This window comes from Chlorocebus sabaeus, chromosome 8 (assembly GCF_047675955.1).
Source record: "Chlorocebus sabaeus isolate Y175 chromosome 8, mChlSab1.0.hap1, whole genome shotgun sequence".
Lineage (NCBI taxonomy): Eukaryota > Metazoa > Chordata > Mammalia > Primates > Cercopithecidae > Chlorocebus > Chlorocebus sabaeus.
In genome coordinates, this window is record NC_132911.1 from 71,263,108 (window position 1) to 71,285,929 (window position 22,822).

A 22,822-nucleotide genomic window follows, 5' to 3' on the forward strand; every position below is an offset into this window, starting at 1 on the left:
GCCATATTAAAGGTAGTTGGAGCCATAACGGTGGGATGTGGAGGGCAGAAAGTGTTTTTGTGTGGGTATAGGTACCTTAAATGAGATAAGTTTGTTGAAAGACTAAAAGGTAAGGCCATCTGTTGTACAACTGAGCTAAAAGTCGTTCTGGAAGCTGCTTGAGAGGAAGATAAACATGGCATTCCAGTTTACTCCAAGATGACTCACTGCACATGCGTAAAAGCTAACGGGATCGTGGTGGCTTGGCGCTTATCTTGCAGATGGGCTTTTTCTATCGATGCGAGGAGGCAGTGGGTACTCCTTGATTGCTACTGTCATGCCTTTTTGGGTGTCGGTAAAAGTTAACATCTACATATGCATAATGTGCAATTACTGGTCTGAAAATGTCCAGTACTCCGTTCTTATAATAGGTTACAGTTAAATCTTTGGCACTGCTGTGAATTATGTGCCATTACTGTTCTGAAAATGTCCAGTACTCAGTTCTTATAATAGGTTACAGTTAAATCTTTGGTACTCCTGTGAACCGCGTTTGTTCCCAAAGCGTAATTAATTTCGGCAACTGGTTTGTTTTCTTCCTACAGTTAATACAATGTTTAATTATTTTTAAAATTAGTTTACGTGTTTTAGGTTTTCTTTTTTCTCCATCTCATTCCTCCATCCATGCAAGATTTTAAGTTTCAAGACACAGGGAGCAGGTCTGCGTTCCTTGTTTCATCTCCTAGCACCTAGCATAGGTGTTCAAGATTTTTTTTTTTTTTTTTTTTTTTCCTTTCCTGAAAAGATAGCATCACAGGCCACGCGCGGTTGCTCACGCCTGTAATCTCAGCACTTTGGGCAGCCGAGGCGGGCGGATCACTTGAGATCGAGAGTTCGAGACCAGCCTGGCCAACATGGTGAAATCCCGTCTCTACTAAAAAAATACAAAAAAATTAGCCAGTCGTGATGGTGTGCGCCTGTAGACCCAGCTACTCAGGAGGCTGAGGCAGGAGAATCGTTTGAACCCAGGAGGCGGAAGTTGCAGTGATCCGAGATCGCGCCACTCCAGCCTGTGAGACAGAGCCAGTCTCAAAAAAAAAAAAAAAAAAAAAAAAAAAAGAAAAAGAAAAAAGAAAAGATAGCACCACAGCTGTTAACAACCTGGCCCCTACGCACCTCTTCCAGCTTCATCTCTCTTTAGTCCCCCCTGAAACTTTTCGTTCTAGCAATGCAAATATATTTCCTTTGGCTTTGCATATGTGGTCAGCATTGCTTGAAATGCTCTTTCCTACATTTTCTGCCTGGGAACTCATATTAATCTTTAAAAATATAGTCCAGTGAGATCGACCACGAACTCTTTCTTGACACTCCAATGACCATTCTTTCCATGATGTCTCAAGTCTCTGTAGGTGCTTCTGTAACTGTTACAATGCGTTGTAATAATCAGTTAAGACGAAAACATTGGAATTATCGAATCCACACCACAGCTTGCTGTTTTGGCACTTCCAGTTGAAGAAAATTTGCTTTAAAACTATCTTACAAAGAAATTTAGGGTAAAATAGTACATTAATACCTACCCTTAGTTCCACTCTCCTGGGAAACTAGAGGTCTCTTTTCTGGTAGTAGCATATGGCCATATGCTATTGTATTGGGGTGAACTGAATAACATGTTGAAAATGATAAGGAAAGCCCAGGACCCAACGTTGACGACACTCCTGGGCTAGGAGTAACGCTCTGAGAGGTATGCCAACATTTTTCCTCTCACTACCTCCCCATTTTTCTTTCCAGGCTCTGACACTGTTCCCAAGCTGGCTGGTGCATGGGAGGTTGGAGAGGCTGAAGTAGATTTAGCCTGAGAAGTGGCCCCCACGGTTTAATAGCCCCTGGGCACAGTGGGAGGACGGGTTGTCCAAGTCCCCTGCCAGGGTGCTGGCGAACCGAGAGCGCAGCGGGCAGCTATGCGGCCTCCGGGACGGCAGGGGGCGCTGTCTTGCCGCGCGGCCGCCTGCAGTGGGGGCGGGGCCGCACCCGGCGGTGGGCGAAGGGCGGGCGGAGGGCTGGGCCTGAGGGGCGGAGCCCAGGCCCGGAGGTTTTTCACGCTGTTCCCGCGCCAGGTGGCGGCTGCTACCTCTTCGGTTCGCGACGATCCTGTAGAGCACAGTTCGTCTCCCCGTCTCAGGGACCCCGCTCCCCTGAGTAAGAGTCAGCCAGCCGCGGATGGGGAGCGTGAGCTGCGGGGTGTCGTGCGGTGTGGTGTGGGTTGAGAGTGGAGAGTCCTGGGGCTGCATTCGCGGCCCCGGAGCGGGGGTAGGGGCAGGGGCTCCCTCGGGGCGTAGGTCTCGAGGCAACTAGGCCGGCGACGTGCCGGAGTTACAGGCTTTGGAGTCTGGGGGTGGAAAAGGGGGGTGGTTTCTTGTCGGCAGGGGGCATCGTGGCGGTTGGGCGCGGTGGGGGAGGTGCCCGAGTTACGGGTGTGGAGAGTTGGGGTCTCGCGGCCGAGAGGCCGGCACCATTGACTGAGTTATGAGGGTTGGGGGCGGGAGTTCCTGTGAGCCGGGGTCTTGCGGCTGCCAGGTTCGGGGAGGTGCCCTGGTTACACGGCCCGGATTCCTGGGCCACAGTGGTCGTTGCCGCCCGCGGTGTTGTTGATAGCTGGTTGCCTGACGACGCACTGACGCTTCCTAGTCAGTCACCTCCAGGGCCTGAGGGCGAGCAGTGCCTTGGTTCCCACACGCCTCCTCTACCCAACTGCGAGGCCTCTCCTGCTGGGTCAAGCCTCCCCAGGCGCCTTTCTAGCCCCTCGGTGCTTGTTGTTGTTAACGTGGGAGCGCTTGTGTGCACTGCTTTGCTAGTAAAACTTACTTAATCTTCACTGTAGCTCGGTATTGTTGTTACCGTATTTCCTCCCGTGATTGCCCGATTGCTTGAGCTTGAACCTCTTGTTTCTAACTGCCTTGATTTTAGGAATCTTACGTGAGACTTGAATCCAGTTGTCAGTACATGTTATTAATGGAACTCATCTTTTGAGAGAGGCTAGCTCTCAAGATTGTAGGATTAAGACGCTTAGCTAGGATTTCGGGGAAGACTAAATTCTGAAGTAAACCACCACCTGGTTTCCAAACACCATGGAAAATCAGGGGCCTAAAAGCAACCAATAGGAATTTGTAAAATGCTAATTTAGGCCTTTTACAAGTTATTTAGGCTCTGTTCTGTGTGAAAGAATTACTTGTCATGTTGACAAGCTCCATGGAAGCTACTGAGGTATTTTCTCCATATCATTCTTCTCCCTAGGAGGTCGCCAGCTTTCTGGTGATTAAATATCTACTGAAATGCTCCACAAGGATCAATTTTTTGTTTGTTTGTTTTGTTTTTGGAGACAGGGTCTCGCTCTGTTGTATAGGCTGGAGTGCAGTGCACCATCTGGACTCACTGCAATCTCCCCCTTCCAGGTTCAAGCAGTTCTCCTCAGCCTCCTGAGTAGCTGGAACTACAAGTGCACGCCACCACGCCCAGCTAATTTTTGTACTTTTAGTAGAGAAGGGGTTTCACCTTGTTGGCCAGGCTGGTCTCGAACTTCTGACCTCAAGTGATCCGTTTGCCTATGCTCCCCAAAAGTGCTGGGATTACGGCCCTGAGCCACATGCCAGGCCACGCTTGGGTCTTCTGCCAGATAGCCTTCTGGGTGCGTGCGTTTAGACAGAGTAAATTGAAACAGGCCACTTTCGGTACAGTTTTTCTCAAATGAAGCTTTCAGACAAATATGATTTAACTGTTACACATTTGAGCAGATTTCAGATTATCCTTTTTTTTTTTTTTTTTTTTTTTTTGAGACGGAGTCTCACTCTGTCGCCCAGGCTGGAGTGCAGTGGCCGGATCTCAGCTCACTGCAAGCTCCGCCTCCTGGGTTTACGCCATTCTCCTGCCTCAGCCTCCCGAGTAGCTGGGACTACAGGCGTCCGCCACCTCGCCCGGCTCATTTTTCGTATTTTTAGTAGAGACGAGGTTTCACCGTGTTAGCCAGGATGGTCTCGATCTCCTGACCTCGTGATCCGCTCGTCTGGGCCTCCCAAAGTGCTGGGATTACAGGCTTGAGCCACCGCGCCCAGCCCCAGATTATCCTTTTAACATCATTCTGACTTAGGTTCTGATGTACTTTTCTGAGTGGCAGGCAAGGATGTTTGAGCAAGTGTTTCAGCAATTTGGCATAACCCTAAGGCTAATTTATGTTATTGCCCTTTATCACCATTAAGGGTGTATTATTAGTAGCTGCTGAAAGACTTCAACATGGTTTTATATATTTATTCACTCTCTCTTTGTATCCTGTCTCCCAGCCTCCCTCTTTCCCCCAGCAACAGTATTTACATGTTAGCAATATTAGGGAAATTTGTCAAAATTTGGGTGTACCCATGGGAGAAAGTTGCTCATGTGGATGCCATCTGCCAGGAGAAAGATGGAGAGCCTTTCATTCGGTAGACAGATCTCTGGATGGATGAGAAGTGAGAAACATTGTCCTGGTCACTTTGTCCCTTCCTCTCTTCTAAAGCTCTTTCACTGGCCCCTCCCCCTACCCCACATGTTATCACACTTTGACACCTGTTCTAGGTCCTGTTCCCCTACTCTAGGGTCTCTTTTTCCAGACAAAACTTCTCCCACAGCCTTAATGATTATTTTATATACTGCTAGATCTTTATTTCCATCCTGGGTTCTATTCTGAGTTCTAGACATTTTTAGATTGTTTTCTTCATATCTCCAGTGCATCCATTATGGATATCTCACATTTAGCTCCTAGACCCCTGTCAGCCCCTGTGGCAGGGGGCATTATCTTGTCCAAATTTGAGGACAAGAATCATGTTTTTATATATACATATATATACATATATATACGTATACATGTATACTTAAATGTATACTTATATACACCCACATATATATATACACACATATATACATACACACATACATATATACACATTGGTTTTTTTGGTTTGTTTTTTGTTTTTTGAGACAGAGTCTCACTCTGTCACCCATGCTGGAGTTCAGTGATGTGATCTTGGCTCACTGCAACCTCTGCTTCCTGTTTTCAAGCAATGGTTCAGCCTCCTGCTATGCCCAGCTAATTTTTTATATTTTTAGTAAAGATGAGGTTTTGTCATGTTGGCCAGCCTGGTCTCAAACTCCTGACCTCAAGCCATCTGCTTGTCTTGACCTCCCAAAGTGCTGGGATTACAGGCATGAGCCACCATGCCCGGCCACATTCTATATTTTTGATCACGCCAGCCTCTAGCACAATGTCTTGCTTTAGGAGGGGAGTCATTTTCCGTTTCTCATGCTCCCATAGTGGGAAGGAAATTTGTACTCCAGTCCTTGAGAGGGAAAAGGATAGGAGCAACATTTTCCCATCTTTTTGTGACTGATGAATTTGGGAGAAGGAATTGGGCAAACTCAGTTCTTACTGGGTTCTGTTTATTGGATTTGACTAGACTTAGCAGAACGGGTATGCTCTGGTCTGCTTATATGTCTATGATAAGCATAAAGAGCCAAAGGTTAAGATTTAGAGATGTTGGTATAGATTATGATAACCAAGTATCAATTATTGATGATTTAAATCTCAGCATACTTTATGTTTGCAGGCTCTGTTTTTTTGTTTGTTTTGTTTTTTGAGACAGAGTCTCGCTCTGTCACCTAGGCTAGAGTGCAGTGGCATGATCTCGGCTCACTGCAAGCTCTGCCTCTCGGGTTCACTCCATTCTCCTGCCTCAGCCTCCTGAGTAGTTGGGACTACAGGTGTCTGCCACCAAGCCTGGCTAATTTTTTTGTATTTTTAGTAGAGATGGGGTTTCACCGTGTTAGCTGGGATGGTCTTGATCTCCTGACCTCATGATCTGACAGCCTCAGCCTCCCAAAGCGCTGGGATTACAGGTGTGAGCCACTGCGCCCGGCCACAGGCTCTGTTTTTAAGAGGTAAATCTTCATATATGCAAAGACTATGAAGATACAACAATAAACAATAAAAGAATTGATCTTTTTTTTTTTTTTGACACTGAGTATTGCTCTGTCATCCAGGCGGTAGTACAGTGGCGTGATCTGGGCTCATTACAACCTCTGCTTCCTGGTTTCAAACCATTCTCCTGCCTCAGCCTCCTGATTAGCTGGGACTACAGAGGTGTGCCACCATGCCTGGCTAATTTTTGTATTTTTAGTGGAGATGAGTTTTGCTGTGTTAACCAGACTGGTCTCAAACTCCTGACCTCGGGTGATCCATTCCCCTTGGCCTCCCAAAGTGCTGGGATCACAGGCATGGGCCACCACGCCTGGCCTGATCTGTTGATTTCCAAGTGTTAGGTTCTCTGTCATACTTTTTATATGCATTATTTTGCTTTTTCTTCATAATATACTAGAATAAATGATATTTCCGTTTTATAGATTAGGCATAGAGCAGTTAAGGAACATACTTGAGGTCATTCACGTTGAGATCAGTAAGTGATGGAAATATATTTCAAACCCAGTTCTTTCAATTAAACTGTTTTCCTGAGAACTGTTTATTATCTACATACTATGTACACAGCTACTGGGGAAATAATACTTGGCCATGATGTCTTGAAAAAAGTTGTGAGTGACTTTATATTGTAGAGTGTCAGAGATATAAATAATCTCGTTTAGGTTTCTTTCAGCTGATTTATTTTTGGCAACTTAATCCTTAAATTACAAACTTTCTTACTGTATATTGTACATATGCCATATTTATTAACCCTGTCTCTGTGATTCACCAAGTAATTCTTGAATAATTGTGTAGTTGAAATATGTTTTATGTAAGTTATCACATGCTTTTAGGAGTGAGAAAAAGAAAAATGGCCGTGACATCTGACATCTAGAAACTAGTATTGCTAGAAACTAGTCTGGCCTTCACAGTAACTTTGTGTTTTTCTGTTGAAGATAAACTATTGTACAGAATGTCAACATCAGATAAGGCCACTGTGTCTATGATGGATCAAGACAAAAACATTCCATCATTGTGTCCAAACACAGACAAATGTTGTCCAAGACACAAGATACCAAACATTCCCTTTCCCAGCTGATGTGAATGTCTACTGCTTGTTTACCAGTTACAGCATTAGCCTCCTCCTATATTTTAGATTTATTGAGTGGTACTATCATAGAATTAACCCCACTTACAACAGTGTTCAATCCTGAGCAAAACTCCACTTCTTTAAATTAAGCCTTCTCCCAAATCACCCAACACATATAAGTCTTTTCCAGTACCCTCTTACCACAATACCACAGGGTTCCCCATGGTGTGTGTCCTCCGTGCATTCCTTAATGCAATGAGTAGTAAATCCAACTTAACTGTAGTAGTTTTCCTGGTGGTCTTTGACTGGAGATCATTACCAGGAGAAGACTCATTAGTGTCTTTGACTCTTTAATATTAAAGTCATTATAATCTAATTGGATTAGATATAGGACAAAATTAGAAGTGATTAGAAATGTACTTATATCTTGGATAAATCTTACGTTTTAGTTATGGCATATGCTATATTTACTATGGTTGTTTAAAAGTATGTTTTATTATTGGTACTTTTTGTACTTTTGATTACTGTAAGTTAAAATCAGTTCTATAATTTATAATGTTAAATAATCACAGTAAAGATAAATATAAGCATCTATAAATTCAAAAGGGAGATCTTTCAAAGCCTGGTTAGACCAACATGTAAATGAACATGTTAATAATTGTTAATAGGTTGTATGGAAACCTTAGTTCCATGTGAAGGTGGCATGTTACTGCTTTTTTTTCTTTTTAGATAAATGACATTTCTTTCTTTCTTTCTTTTTTTTAAAGACGGAGTCTTACTCTGTTGCCCAGACTGGAGTGAAGTGGCATGCTCTCAGCTCACTGCAACCTCCACTTACCTGGTTCAAGCAATTCTCCTGCCTCAGTGTCCCCTGGTAGCTGGGATTACAGGTTTACACCACCATGCCTGGCTAATTTTTGTATTTTTAGTAGAGACGGGGTTTCGCCATGTTGGCCAGGCTGGTCTCGAACTCCTGACCTCAGGTGATCCACCTGCCTCAGCCTCCCAAAGTGTTGGGATTATAGGCGTGAGCCACCGCCCCCAGCCTAGATAAATGATATTCTGTTTAAATTCTGTGCAAAATTCTATAGCAAAATATATGCATTATCTCATCATTTTATTCCTGTCAAGACATAGAATATTTAGGAAGATTAGAGGATTTTAGGGATTGATTTTTTTAAACATGATAACTTGTTTGCTGTTGAGTTGTTCAGAATTTTTAGGATTTAGGAAATCTTTGTTTCAGAAAGATTTAGGAAGAATCTTTTGTGACTATTAGCAAATTAAAAATGGCTGAAATAGGCCGGGCATGGTGGCTTATGCCTGTAATCCCAGCACTTTGGGAGGCCAAGGCGGGCAGATCATGAGGTCAGGAGATAGAGACCATTCTGTCTAACACAGTGAAACCCCGTCTCTACTAATAATACAAAAAAATTAGCTGGGCATGGTGGTGGGCACCTGTAGTCTCAGCTACTCGGGAGGCTGAGGCAGGAGAATGGCGTGAACCCAGGAGGCGGAGCTTGCAGTGAGCTGAGATTGCACCACTGCACTCCAGCCTAGGTGACAGAGCGAGACTCCGTCTCAAAAAAAAAAAAAAAAAAATGCTGAAATAAGCTGAATGTGGTGGCTGGCAGTTATAATTCCAGTGATTCTGGTGGCCAAGGTGGGAGGATCACTTGAGCTTAGGAGTTCAGAGTTACAGTGAGCTATGATCGTGCCACTGCACACCAGCCTGGGCAGCAGAGCGAGACCTCATCTCTAAAAAACAAAAAACAACAAGAAAAAATTGACCAGAATGTATCAACTTTTGTTGATTTGTAATATATTTTGCTAAAACTATATATGTAAATATATATATTTTTTAATTTTTAATTTTTTTTTTTTTGAGATTGGGTCTTGCTTTGTTGCCCAGGCTGGAGTCCAGTGGCATGCTCATAAGCTCACTGTAGCCTTGATCTCCTGGGCTCAAGTGATCTAATCCTCCTGCCTCAGCTTCCCCAATAGCTGGGACGACAGGATGCACCACCATGCCTGGCTAATTTTTTTTATTTTTATTTTTAGTAGAGATGAGATCTTACTATGTTGCCTATGCTGGTCTTGACCTTCAGCGCTCAAGTGATCCCACCTTGGCCTCTCAAAGTGCTGGGATTACAAGTGTGAGCCACCAAGCCCAGCCTAAAGCTATGTTTTAAAATCAGTGTTTCGTTTGGTAGTAAATAATAGCATGAAGTTTACATTAGGTACTGTTTACCAGTTATAAGTTTCAACATATTCTTTTAGGTAAAGCCTGCTTTTCTACAATTATGTGTGTGTATATATATATATATAACAAATTATTATTGTCCCAAACATTAAGTTCAGTGGATGCTTTTGTTCTTTAACTTGCTTGCGTTTGATACTGTTCACTAGTTCTATTTTGTATCTCTCCTCTTTTCCTCAACTAATTATGCTGATTGGGTTTGTTTCATGTCCCTGTTTTAATTATTATTTAATTTTTCCTTCTTTTTTTTTTTTTTTTTTCCCCAGCTTCAATTCTTCTGTCACTCCCTCAAGTGAACACTGGCTGTTGTTTAGTTCTGGGTCATCTCTCTTTTTCCCTGTCTGTGCTCATTTACTGTGGCTTCAACTGTTATCTTTAAAATACATGGTTAATGTAGTTCATTTTCTTGAATTTGAATCTTACATTTATAACCATCTACTGGAAATTTCCAGTAGCACATCTTACTAGCTCCAACCTTTTAACATATGTAAACCAAACCTTTCTAAATCTTCCAACTTGCTCTGACTTACTTCTGTCCAAGATTCTATCCACATTTAGCTTCCAGGCCTTAAAACGTTGATCATTAGTGGCTTCTTTTTTTTCTACGTACCCAATTAGATGCTAACTTTCATGGGACTTTGGAAGATGTATTTGGAAAAAAATTCTAGGTTAAATGAAGAAAGGTTAGTCCTTTCAAAAAATGGTGCTGGAATACTCTATTCATATGCAAAAAAGCTGAGTCTTGACCCTTACAGATTTGCAAAAATTAACTTTGAATGGATCATAGACTTAAATGTAAGAGAAAAAACTAAAAACTTCTAAAAGGAAACATAAAAGAAAATATTTGTGATCTTGGGTTAGGCAAAGATATTTTTTAGCTGGGCACGGTGGCTTATGCCTGTAATCCCAGCACTTTGGGAGGCCGAGGCAGGCGGATCACGAGATCAGGAGATCGAGACCATCCTGGCTAACACGGTGAAACCCCATCTGTACAAAAAATACAAAAAAATTAGCTTGGCGTGGTGGCATGCGCCTGTAGTCCCAGCTACTCAGGAGGCTGAGGCAGGAGAATTGCTTGAACCCGAGAGGCGGAGGCTGCAGTGAGCCAAGATTGCGTTACTGCACTCCAGCCTGGGCGAGAGAGCAGGACTCAGTCTCAAACAAAACAAAAAAAATTTTTTTTTAGATAGGACACAAAAAGTACAAACAATAAATTTAAAAATTGATGAAAAAATTGTTAAATTGGACTTGATAAAAATTAAAAACTTTCACTGTTAAAAATATATCAAGAAAACTTACAAAGCACAGATTGGCAGAAAATATTTTTACAAAGCAAGTTTTGTAAAATATTGCTTTGTAAAAATAAAGCAAGTTTAATAAAGGACTTTTATCAAGTATATATAAAGAAATCTTACAATTTAATGGTAATAAAACAACCTGCTGGGCTTCATGGCTTATACCTGTAGTCCGAACACTTTAGGAGGCCGAGGCAGGAGTATCACTTGAGTCCAGGAATTGAATGGGTAACACTGAGCTGTGATCATACCACTCCAGCCTGGGCAACATAGTGAGATCCTGTGTCTGCAATAAACAAACAAATGAAAAAACTAGCTGGGGATGGTGGTGCTTACCTATAGTCCTAGCTGTTCAGGAGGCTGAGGTGGAAGGATTGCTTGAGCCCAGGAGCTCAAGGCAGAAGGTACACTATGATGGCAACACTACACTCCAGCCTGGGAAACAACGTGAGAGCCTGTCTCAAAAAAAAAAAAAAAAAAAAAAAGAAAGAAAGAAAGAAAGAAAAGCTAATTTTAACAAAAGGTCAGATCTGAGTAGATACTTTCCCAATGATTATATGTATGGTAAATAAATACATGAAAAGATGCTCAACATCATAGTTCTCAGAGAAATGCAGATTAAAACCTCACAGAGATGCCACTAAATACAGAATAGAATGACTAAGATAAAAATGACTGAAAATATCACACCTTGGCAAGAATGTGTAGAAATTGCAATTGTCATTACAACCCACATACATTCTTATACATTGGAATGTAATATGGTACTTTATACTTTGAGGAACAGTTTAGCAGTTCAGAAATTAGACAACATCTTGACCATATGATCAAAAATACCATCACTAACGAGGGGCAGGTAAATATCATGTGCCTTCTCTTTGTGACACCTTGAAATTTCACCTAATATATCTGATGAGAATGCATAATCTAAATTTAGTCATGAAGAAACATCAGGCACATCTCAGATAAGGGATGTTCTATTGAAAAGGTTGTTCTATTACACAGGATTCTTTCACCTGTGTAAATTGGTAAAAGACAAAAAGATGGTAGAGATAGATATTCCAAATTAAATAAGGCAAAAGAGATATAACAGGGAAATGCAATCAATACCTAACTTAGATGGGGTCCTGAATTAGAGAAAAATAGGCTCTAAAGGCTGCTATTGAGTCAGTTGACAAAAGTGGAATATGGACAATAGATTAAAAAATCAGTGTTACAAAAGTTGATAATTATGTTGAGGTTATATAAGAAAATAACCCAATTCTTAAGACACATACACTGAAGAGCTTAGGGGCAAAGGGCTATGATATATGTACTTTATTCTCTGAAAAATTTTAGAAAACATTGTGTGTATGGAGAGAATGACCTTGTGTGCACAAGCAAAGGATGAAGCAAGTGGAGCAAAATCTTAATAGGGAATTAATAAAGAATCTTTGTATGTTCTTGGTATTATTACTGTAACTTCTCTGTAAGTCAGAAATTATCTCCCAGTAGTTAAAAAAAACTTTTTATTTTATTTACTTATTTATTTTTAAAGTGCTTTGGCTTAAGGATTTAAAGAACTTTTTGTTTGCTTGCCTTTGTTTTTTGCCGGGGAGAGGGTGTATATGGAGGGTGGTGGTAGTTTTTCATTTTCTTTTTATTTCAGATATTTTAAAGTATATTGTAGGCTTTTTGGGGAAGTTGGGAGAGGCAGTAGGCAGGCATATTTATGATCAATCTTAAGTTTGAATTTCTCAATTTGATAAATGAGATTGAAAACTAAATGTGGGCTAAGTTTACATGTTGATAATTAGGCTAAAAATACTGTGATACAGATATGCTCATTGAAATTTTTTTAAAAGAATCTGCAAAATGGCTGATAATTTGGATGAATTTATCGAAGAGCGAAAAGCCAAATTGGCCAAAGACAAAGCAGAGTTGGAAAGTGATCCACCTTACATGGAAATGAAGGTAAACTTAATAATTTTCTTTGAACATGTTTTATTATAATTGTCTATGGAGATTACTCCTGTGTAAATGCAAAACATCCTCTTCTATGAGTGAGAATCTTCTGTTTTGTTCTATGCTGTCATTCTGGGAGCCTAACTCCAGACAGGATTGCAATAATTTTGAATGCAGTTTTTATTTTGTGGTGGTTTATATATCACAGTGTTTCTCTAATCTCTTGTTGAAGAATTATTTGGTTTATAAAATGATTATGAGACCAGTTCCATTACAAAGAACTTCCGCAACATAAACAGAATAGTTGTAAAAGCAAGTTCTTATGGTCTGTGTGAAAAAGTTCGATTTAATTAGTTTAAAAAGTTTTTAGAAATCTACAGAAGTGAGTTTATTAATTTATTTCATACTATTTATATTTCTTAATATAAATTTCTTAAAATAAGTGCTTTTTTTTTTTTTTTTTTGAGATAGAATCTCGCTCTGTTGGCCAGACTGGACTGCAGTGGTGTGATCTCAGCTCACCACAACCTCCGCCTCCCAGGCTCAAGTGATTCTTCTGCCTCAGCCTCATGAGTAGCTGGGACTATAGGTGCCCGCCACTATGCCTGGCTAATTTTTGTATTTTTAGTAGAGTTGGGGTTTCTCTTTGTTGGCCAGGCTGGTCTTGAAGTCCTTACCTCAAGATCCACCCACTCGGCCTCCCAAAATGCTGAGATTACAGGCGTGAGCCACTGCACCCAGCCTAAAATAATTGTTTCTTAAAGCAATGTCTGAAAGGCTTTCTTAAAGCTTTCCTTGTTTAGGTGAAACTGATTTATCCATTTAGCAAATACTTACTGAGATTGTGTTAGGTACTATGCTAAGCTCTGAGAATACAGCCCTGATTAGAGTGTTGTGGCACCTTCTCAGGGCTCAGTGTGTGTAATAAGATACAGCATGTAGTTTAATCTGTGTCATATGGTTCATCATAATGAAAGTCACCATATATATTGGTTTGTTCAAGATGATCCTGGTTTACCTGTTGTCCAGTGTTTTTTTCTGGTTTAGCATTTGTCCTGGACAAAGGTATCTTGGCTGAGATGACAAATACTATAGATGCCCTAATTACAATTTTACTTACATGGCTAACATTTATTGAGTACTAGCTATGGACAAGGCATATTCTTAAGAGGTTATATTTCACAGTAATCTATGAGGTAAGTGCTGTTATTGTAATTTTCCAGATGAGTAAACTGAGGCAAGTTAAGTAATGAGACTAAAGCAGTAGAGTTGGTGGAACTAGGCTTTGATCCCTGGCAGCCTGGCTCCAGTGCTTGTCCTCGGAACCAACATAATAGATTGCCTTTCTTCCATAATAACCTGTCATGTACCAGGAATGCCAAGGACTTTATATGTATCATTTTATTTAATCATAATATCCCTGTTAAGTAGGTGAAAATTTTTTGTTTTATGGATTAAGAAAGTGAAGCTCACAGGAGTTAAGTAATTTGTCCAGGTCCACACAGTGGTGGATTGAGGAGTAGAACCTTTATGCAGCTCCAGAGTCTATCTCTTAACCACTCTCCAGTGTTTAGGACCAGCTTATGGCTTTGGAGTTACGTAATTTGGAGTACATAGCTTTAAAGACAGTTTTGCTATAATTTCTAATATTAATTTGTACATAAGCAATTTTAAGTCTTGGTTCAAGTATCACCTGCTCAGTGAGGCCTTGTAGTCCCTCCCCCACCATTTTGGGCCTCCTTACTTTAATCTGTTTTCTTTTCCCATAACCCCTTGCTGCCACTGTCGATATATCACGTAATCTAATCATGAGTTAATTATGTGTTCCCCCAATAGTTTATAAGCTTCATGATGGCAGAAATTCTTGTATTTTTTAAAACTTATATACTTTCAACGCTTGACAAAATGTTTGGCACTTAATAGGAACTCAGTAAATATTTGTTGGTAAGTAAATGAGTTAAATATTAGAATATCTGTTATAAAATCAAATACCTTTGGTTAATTCTTCAAACCTTACACTTAGTTTCTTTTATGATGTACTCTGTAATTTCATCAAGCTGTTTAACTAAAATTTGAGGTGGGTTGTATATTTCATGGTTTTTTTTTTTTTCCCTTTGATTTTGTAAACTTTATGTCTCTTTCAGGGCAAGTTGTCAGAGAAGCTTTCTGAAAACAGTAAGATACTGATCTCTATGGCTAAAGAAAACATACCACCAAATAGTCAACAGACCAGGGGTTCCTTAGGTATGTCATTAGATGTGCTAAACTTATTTTAAGATATTCTTAGTGGGCTCTTCTGAAAGAGGTTTATCTTATCAGAAAAAAAGATTTATTTGGAATCCTAGTAATTTTTCTTTCTGGAATCTTATATAAGTCAATATGGTCTACATATGAAATATAACTCATACTGAAAACTTTGTACTTGTTTTATGTGATACTGCATTAGTTATGATTTGTGGAACTTATAGAAGTAGTTGTATATAACATAACTTAAAAATTGAAAACTTTGAGTTTGTGTGTGTGTGTGTGTGTGTGTGTGAGAGTGCGAGGGAGAGAGAGAGAAGAAGAGAAGAGAAACTTTTATTTGTTGACTGAAAATGGTGAACTTGCTTATTTAAAAATTAAATAAATATGCTTAAAGGGTACAAAATGCTGTTTGGTGAAAGACTATTTTAATTATTGATGATCATGTTGGAGTTGTAAAGAAGTTAATACTGTAGCCATACTAATGCTTTGATTATGGTATGGTATGAAAATATTTGGAAACTTTTTACCACATTTTGGCTTGTTGGTAGGTGTACATTTTAAAAAAAGAAAATGTATGAATATGTAAAAATTTTTGTTTATTTATTAAATACAGGGTCTCTCTCACCCAGGCTGGAGTGCAGTGGCATGATCATAGTTCAGTGTTACCTTGAACTCCTGGGTTCAAGCAATCCTCCTGCCTCGGCCTCCTGAAGTACTACGATTATAGGCCTGAGCCATTGTGCCCAGTCTGTATGAATATATATATATATATTTTTTTTTCCCCAAGGCTGAGTCTGGCCCTGTTGCCCAGGCTGGAGTGCAGTGGCATGATCTTGGCTCACTGCGACCTCCACCTCCTCACAGGTTCAGGCGATTCTCCTGTCTCAGCCTCTCAAGTAGCTGAGATTACAGGCGCATGCCACCACACTCAGCTAATTTTTTATATTTTTGGTAGAGACAGGGTTTCGCCATGTTGGCCAGGCTGGTCTCGAACTCCTGACCTCAGGTGATCTGCCCTCCCACCTCGGCCTCCCAAAGTGCTGGGGTTACAGGCGTGAGCCATTGTGCCTGATCTGTATGAATATTTTTAATGTGCATTTTGTGATTTATTGATGATGACAAACTTTTTCACAAAAAGAAAGTCAACTATGATAAGTTCATTTGGATAAAGCATTGTTCTCAAATGGACAGCTTTTCATGTCTGTAGGTATACTCCTAAATTGTTTTTGCGTGCCAGTGGATACAAGGGGATGCCAGCCAAGAAACTGAATAGTTAGTAAGCTTTGTCTCTCCATTAGACAAATAGCTCAAAGTGAGTGCCCTACTTTTAATATCAGATATACAGATAACTTTCCATTTTGAATCTCTTATAAATTATGAATATGTAACATGAGTGAACTAAAGTATTACGTATTGGTAAAATTTTTTAATCTCTAAGGCTCTCAATTTTTTTTTTCTGTGAAATAAGTTTGATTATCTTCCAGCGCTACATTTTTATGAATCTAAATTTTAATTATTCCAAGAGATAATTTTTAAAAAGTTTAATAGTAGGTTATCTCAAGCACTAAGGTCGCTAAGGTTCATCAGAATCCATTTTAAATTCTAGGGTTACAGCTTGCTTTGGATTGGGCTGTGGCGCCTTTATGACCTCTCAGGAGCTAAACTTTGTTTCCTTATGACATTTATCTCAAAAAGTCGTTATGTGTGAAAGTTAAATATGTGAAAAGATGGCTGGCACATAATTGGTACACAATAAATATTAATTTCTTTTTCTCCTTTACATCTTTTTTTTTTTTTTTTTTTTGAGACAGGGTCTTACTCTGTTACCCAGGCTGGAGTGCAGTGGCATAATCTTGGCTCACTGCAACCTCCACTTTCCAGGCTTAAGTGATTCATCCTCCCTCCTCAGCCTCCAAGTAGCTGAGACTACAGGTGAGCACTACCATGCTGGCTGACTTTTTCATATATACATATATTTTCTGTAGAGGTAGCATTTTGCTGTGTTGCCCAGGCTGGTCTCGAACTCCCTAGCTCAAGCCATCTGCCTGCCTCAGCCTCCCAAAGTTCTGGAATTACAGGTGTGAGCCACTTGTGCCTGGCCTTCCATCTTTTTAAAAGTAGTTTTTCGGGCTGGGCATGGTGGCTCATGTAATCCCAACAGTTTGGGAGGCCAAGGCCAGCAGATCACTTGAGGTCAGGAGTTCAAGACCAGCCTGGCCAACATGGTGAAACCCCGTCTCTACTAAAAATACAAAAAAATTAGCCCAGCATGGTGGCTCAAGCCTATAATCCTAGCTACTTGGGAGGCCGAGGTGGGAGGATCACTTGAACCTAGGAGGTGAAGGTTGCTGTGAGCTATGATTGTGCCCCTGCATTCCAGCCTGGGCGACAGAGAGACTCCATCTCAATTAAAAAAAAAAAATGTAGGTTTTTGAATTGTCTTAGGAATTATTCTTTGATCATTACATTCACATATGATGGAGAGTTAAAAGTATAACTAAAAGATAGTGACCTTTGCCTTTTCATTAATTGGTGTTACTTGGGCCTCTGACCTAGGCCGACTTCTCATCTTATACACTCCCCGAGTGTCCATATCCGCTCACAGGGCTTTATTTACTATTGGTGTGTTCATGACTTCTGAATCTTTATCCCAGTCCTAGGTGCTATTGCGAACTTGATCCATATGTCTGATTTTCTATTGGACATCTGTACTTGTATGGTCATGTATGGCATGGGCTCAAAATCAAAATTTGCAAAATTAACTTATACTCACGTCAAACTTTCAAGTGCTCCCCATCTCACTGAGCTGGCTGCCTAGTCATCCTTGATTCCTGTCTTCTCCTGTCTCCTATATCAAGCAGTTACACAAGTCTAGTTGATTCTGATGCGTAAATCTCAAATAAGGTCACTTGACTGTAATCCCACTGACTTTCTTTTATGCAGGCCTCTGTTGTCTGTAAGATTTTTGTAAAAGCTTCCTAGTGTTTTTGGTGGTTTTGTTTTACAGTCTAGCCCCCTCTACCAAATCGCTGTGTGTTTTTTATATATTTGCATAAAACAAATCTGATCATATTAGTCTGTGCTTCAAACTTCTTTTTTTCTTGTATGATAAATGTTCCATCTTATTATTTCTGCTAGATTGGGTTGGTCAATCCTGTCATGTGCTTCTAGAGGATTGGTTTTCCTTTTGAAGAGTAGTTTTGAACTCATTCAGCTTCTCTTTTGTACCACAGTGATATGCTAACTTGCCTCCTATTGTATTTCCACTGCCTAGCACAGTGTGCAGCACTTACTGCTTGGAAAAGATGTTTTAAACCAACGAGTTAATGTCCCCATTGCAAAAATAAAACCAATTCTCTTCGGTGTGTTGACTTTGATTTTCATGGAATGCTTCTTCCATTGCCATCTGAAACCATAATTAATAATTTTTGATGCACATGGAATTTTATTAAAGAACAGTGTATAATTTGACTAATTTTATACCGCATAAGCATTTAGTTACTGACCTCCTGCTTGATTAATTGTGGCTTTAAAATTCAGTCAAATACATAGTTTCTCACACTGGGAAAAATGTAAAATTATTTGGCAACTAAGGGTTTTCCTTAAGTGGTCTCATTTAGGAATTATAAAAAACAGGTCTAATGTAGGTCAAATTTGGAAATGAAGTATTGACTTAAAGCACTGTAATATCATAGTTTGAATAAGTAATTAAGCATAGTGTAGTAATCAGTGATATATAAACTGGACATACTCATTTTATCCAATGAAAACCATCTTTGATAGCTCATAGTACAACTATCATATAACACTATGATTTTATAAATTCTTTCCTGTTAGATACTGATGATATTCGTGGTTAATTCCATGTGACTCTTTCTACCACTATTTATACCTTTCGTAAAAGGATTCGAGGTAGCATTACAGTGACTTGGACCAGACTTCACAGGTTAAGGGCATAGGCCTCCACAAGACTGCCTTCACTTTAGACTCCAGTTGCAAATTCAAGGGTCACCAGGACACCCTCAGGTCTGACCATCTGGCTATAAATTTGGGGGTTTCCCCTATCCCCTCAAGTTCAATAATTCATAAGAATGACTCACAGAACTCAAGAAAGTGCTATACTTAATGGTCACAGTTTTATAGCATAAGTATACAAATCAGAACTAGCCAAAGGGAGAGACAAATAGGGTAAGGTCTGGGAGGGTCCAAACATGAAGTATCTGTTAGTCTCAGGGAGGCATTACCCTCCTGGCACATCAGTATGTGACAGGATACAGCATATTGCCAAACAGCCTCACCTGAGCCTGAGTGTCCAGAGTTTTTACTGGATTTTCCTTATGTAGGAATGATTGGTTGAATCATTGCTTCTTGGCTTGATCTCCAGCCCTGCTACATTCATTCCCCTTGGGCCTGGCTGATGTCACCTGGCACAAAGGCCCAACCCTCAAATCACATGGTTGGTTTTTCTGGCATGACCAGCTCCCATTTTTGTCATCTCTGTAGTGTAAACTCTCTGGGGGTTCACAATGATTGACTTTGTTAGTATAAACTGTTAGGTGTGGTCCAGGGTACCCACTGCGAATAATAAAGATGTTCCCATCATCTGGTAAATTTTAAGGTCAAACCCACTAGGGGCTCACAATGATTTACCTTGTTAGTGTAAACCATTAGGTGTGGTCCAAGGTGCCCACTGTGAATAATAAAGACCTTCCCATTGTGTGGAAAATTTTAAGGATTTAGAGGTTACTTCCCAGGAAATAGAGGCAAAGGCCATTTACTTTTTTTCTTTTTTCTTTTCCAAGCCAAGAGAAAGTAACAGTCCAGTTTTTTTTATTACATGTAGGATGTACATGATTTAGTTCATATAAGCTAATGAAACAATGTCTTTAATAACGAGTTTGTCAGAATAACTTAGATACTAGTAATATTAAGAGAAAGTCACCTAAAAGTGATCTATAAAAGATCTTTTATCTCCCTAAACTGTTTCTAGGCATAATATTTGTGTTTATTTCATTAAAAGAAATTCTTACTAACTTACTGTTTAACAACCATTACTGTTATTAACAATAATCAATATTGTTGAGAAATACATTAATCTTTTAATGCTCCCATTAATCTTTTTAAAATGATACAAATTTGTGAAGGTCCTAAAACATATAGTTCCCCCCACCACCCAGTTTTTTTAAGGGAGAGGATCTTGCTCTGTCATCCAGGCTGGTGTGCAGTGGCACCATAATAGCTTACTGTAGCTTAAAACTCCTGGGCTCTGGGGATATTCCTGCCTCAGCCTTTCGACTAGCTAGGACTATAGGCTCAGGCCACCATGCCCGACTAATTTTTAAATTTTTTGTAAAGATAGAGTCTTGCTATGTTGCCCAGGCTGGTTTTGAACTCTTGGGTTCAAACGATCCTCCCTTCTCTGGCTCCTAAGTAGTTGAGACTATAGGTTTGTGCCACTGCATCTGTCTAATTATAGTTTTAATTACTTGTTTTGAGATGGAGTCTAGCTCTGTTGCCCAGCCTGGAGTGCAGTGGTGCTGTCTCGGCTCACTGCAACCTCTGCCTCCTGGGTTCAAGTGATTCTCCTGCCTCAGCCTCCTGAGTAGCTGGGATTACAGGTGCCTGCCACCACACCCAGCTACTTTTTTTGTGCTTTTCATAGAGATGGGGTTTCGCTATCTTGGTCAGGCTGGTCTCGAACTCCTTACCTCAAGTAATCCACCCACTGCAGCCTCCCAAGGTGCTGGGATTACAGGCGTGACCCACAGCACCCAGGCTTATAGTTTTAATTATCAGTCCTCTTTGTCTTAGGTTTATCCTGTTGTAAACTAAATCACAGATACTCTTCTACAGTTTTTATTCATTTTGTATGAGTCAAATGGGTCCTTGTAGTAATACCTTTATAGCTGTAATTTAAGAGTGCAGTGTCTCCTCAATTAGTCACATCTCCTTGTAAGTCACCCATTATGTAAAGGCCTATTATTATGTCCTATAATTTGTCTTTCGATTATTTTTACATAATGCTTTTTATGGTAGTATAATAATGAAAAGAAAGTAAAAGTTCCATGGTAATTTGTTTCATAGAGTAATTATGATGAATGCCCTGTTAGAAGGTAAGTTAATTTTAAAGAAGTTATATACTTTAGTCTTAAGTATTTTATGTAAGCCATAACTGTTATAGAAACCAAATACTTCTAATTACTATAGTTCTGAAGTATAATGTTAACTATCTTAGGGTCATTGATGTTGTACTTGATGAAGTGACATCACTTCAAATGACCCTAAAGTGACACGAATGCTTTACTTGCTACTAGATCCACCAGAAGACAACAGCCCAATAAGTAAGCCTCACCGTGTTCCTTAGCTCATTAAGTCAATTGAGATGTTATTGTTAATACATGGTTTAAAAGAATAGGATATTTACATTGTTCTATATAGTTCCTAATTTTATATCTGTGACTTAGCTCTAACGCCATAAAATGGTACAAGACGACAAAAATAAGAATGAAAAAGTTAGTGTTTTCTGTTGACTAAACATTAAATTAATAAAGTTATAAATAACTTAGAAGGGATTATATATTTATATATATTTTATTATATAAAATTGTTAAGACAATTTTATAATACTATTTGAATTAATAGTGAAAAGCAAATACTCTTAGTAAATAAAACTTTAACTTAATATGAATAATAGGCTGGGCGCAGTGGCTGATGCCTGTAATCCCAGCACTTTGAGAGGCCGAGGTGGGCGGATCATGAGGTCAGGAGTTTGAGACCAGCCTGGCCAATATGGTGAAACCCTGTCTCCACTAAAAATACGGAAATTAGCCAGGGGTGGCAGGTGCCTATAATCCAAGCTACTTGAGAGGCTGAAGCAGGAGAATCACTTGAACCCGGGAGGCGGAGGTTGCAGTGAGCCAAGATTGGGCCACTGCACTCCAACCTGGGCAACAGAGCGAGACTTCTTCTCAAAATATATATATATGTATATATGAGTAATAATTTAAATGAAAATGAATTATGTTTTTCTTCCCATTCTTCCACATAAACCCACCAAGTAGAATTGAAAAACAGCAATAAAAGCCACCTTAAACATATGCTTTTTGTAAATTTGTAAATTGCTTGTTCCTGGATGGGAAGGCAGTGTGTTGGCATCATCCTGGCAGCATTGTTGTCTTTTTCTCCTTGGCATAATAGGACATCCATTGTGACCTTGTGTGACTAGTGATATGTAACTTTGGTAACTAACTCTCTCTGTGCAGTCAGACCGCTAACAGGAGAAATGGAATATTAAGTATAGTATATTGTTCCCTCTCACCTTTTCTCATTTCTTTCTCTGACTCAGGCACTCATGCATATATTCATTTGCAGATTTATTCGATGAACATTTTCTTGGGTTAAAGTTATGTGCCAGCATTATAAAATTGAATAGTGCATGGACCTTGCCTTCATAGATTTTATAGTTTAGTTTTATATATGATGTTCATTCTGAACATGAGAATCGAATCTTTCTCTCCTTAGGCTTAAATTCTGTATCTTTAAAAAAAGGTTTAGATTCCTTCAAGAGGAAACAGTTCCTTTCTAGGATGATTTAAAATTCCCAGCATATGGAATGCTTTAGTTTCTTTTGGAAGAGAGTTAGAAGCATGTGTAAGAGGTGTCCCTAAGGAATCCTCTGTTATACCCTCTATCATCAAGGAGTTAAATAGACCAGAAATGTTTATAAAGAGAATTCCATTGTTGATAGCGGTAAGTGGATTTTAGTATTCTGTAAGAATCCATAAACATCCACTTATGTTTATATTACGCTGGTCTTTTCCCTGCCTGAAATGTTTCAGTGATGTAGTAAAGCAGTGATATGACACATTCTTGAAAAGTTCCCATCATTCAGCTACATTGTGAGAAATAAGGCACAAATGGTGATTTTTTATATCAGTTTATAAGCTACAGTCAAATTTTATTTCATCTGTAGTGCTCATAGCTGAATCTTTAAGGAAAGTTTCGGCCGGGCGTGGTGGCTCATGCCTGTAGTC

General features: G+C 39.7%; 1 protein-coding gene across 12 annotated transcripts in view; it reads left to right on the forward strand.

Annotated features, from left to right (window-relative positions):
* Positions 1–24: 24 nt before the first annotated feature.
* The window catches only part of CSPP1 (centrosome and spindle pole associated protein 1), a 132,563-nt gene continuing 109,765 nt past the window's right edge, over positions 25–22,822 (forward strand). For 7 of the 12 annotated variants that reach the window (XR_012093703.1, XR_012093704.1, XR_012093705.1 and 4 more), the window contains exons 1-2: positions 12,443–12,551; positions 14,687–14,786. Coding sequence is in view for 8 of the 12 variants with exons in the window: in XM_073018140.1 (XP_072874241.1) it covers positions 12,453–12,551; positions 14,687–14,786 (199 nt within the window). In the remaining 4 variants the exon portion in view is untranslated. Of the gene's footprint in view, positions 110–2,057; positions 2,173–12,442; positions 12,552–14,686; positions 14,787–16,627; positions 16,722–22,822 lie in introns of those variants that run through there. The other 5 variants (XM_073018142.1, XM_038000431.2, XM_073018143.1 and 2 more) reach the window with 4 other exon arrangements.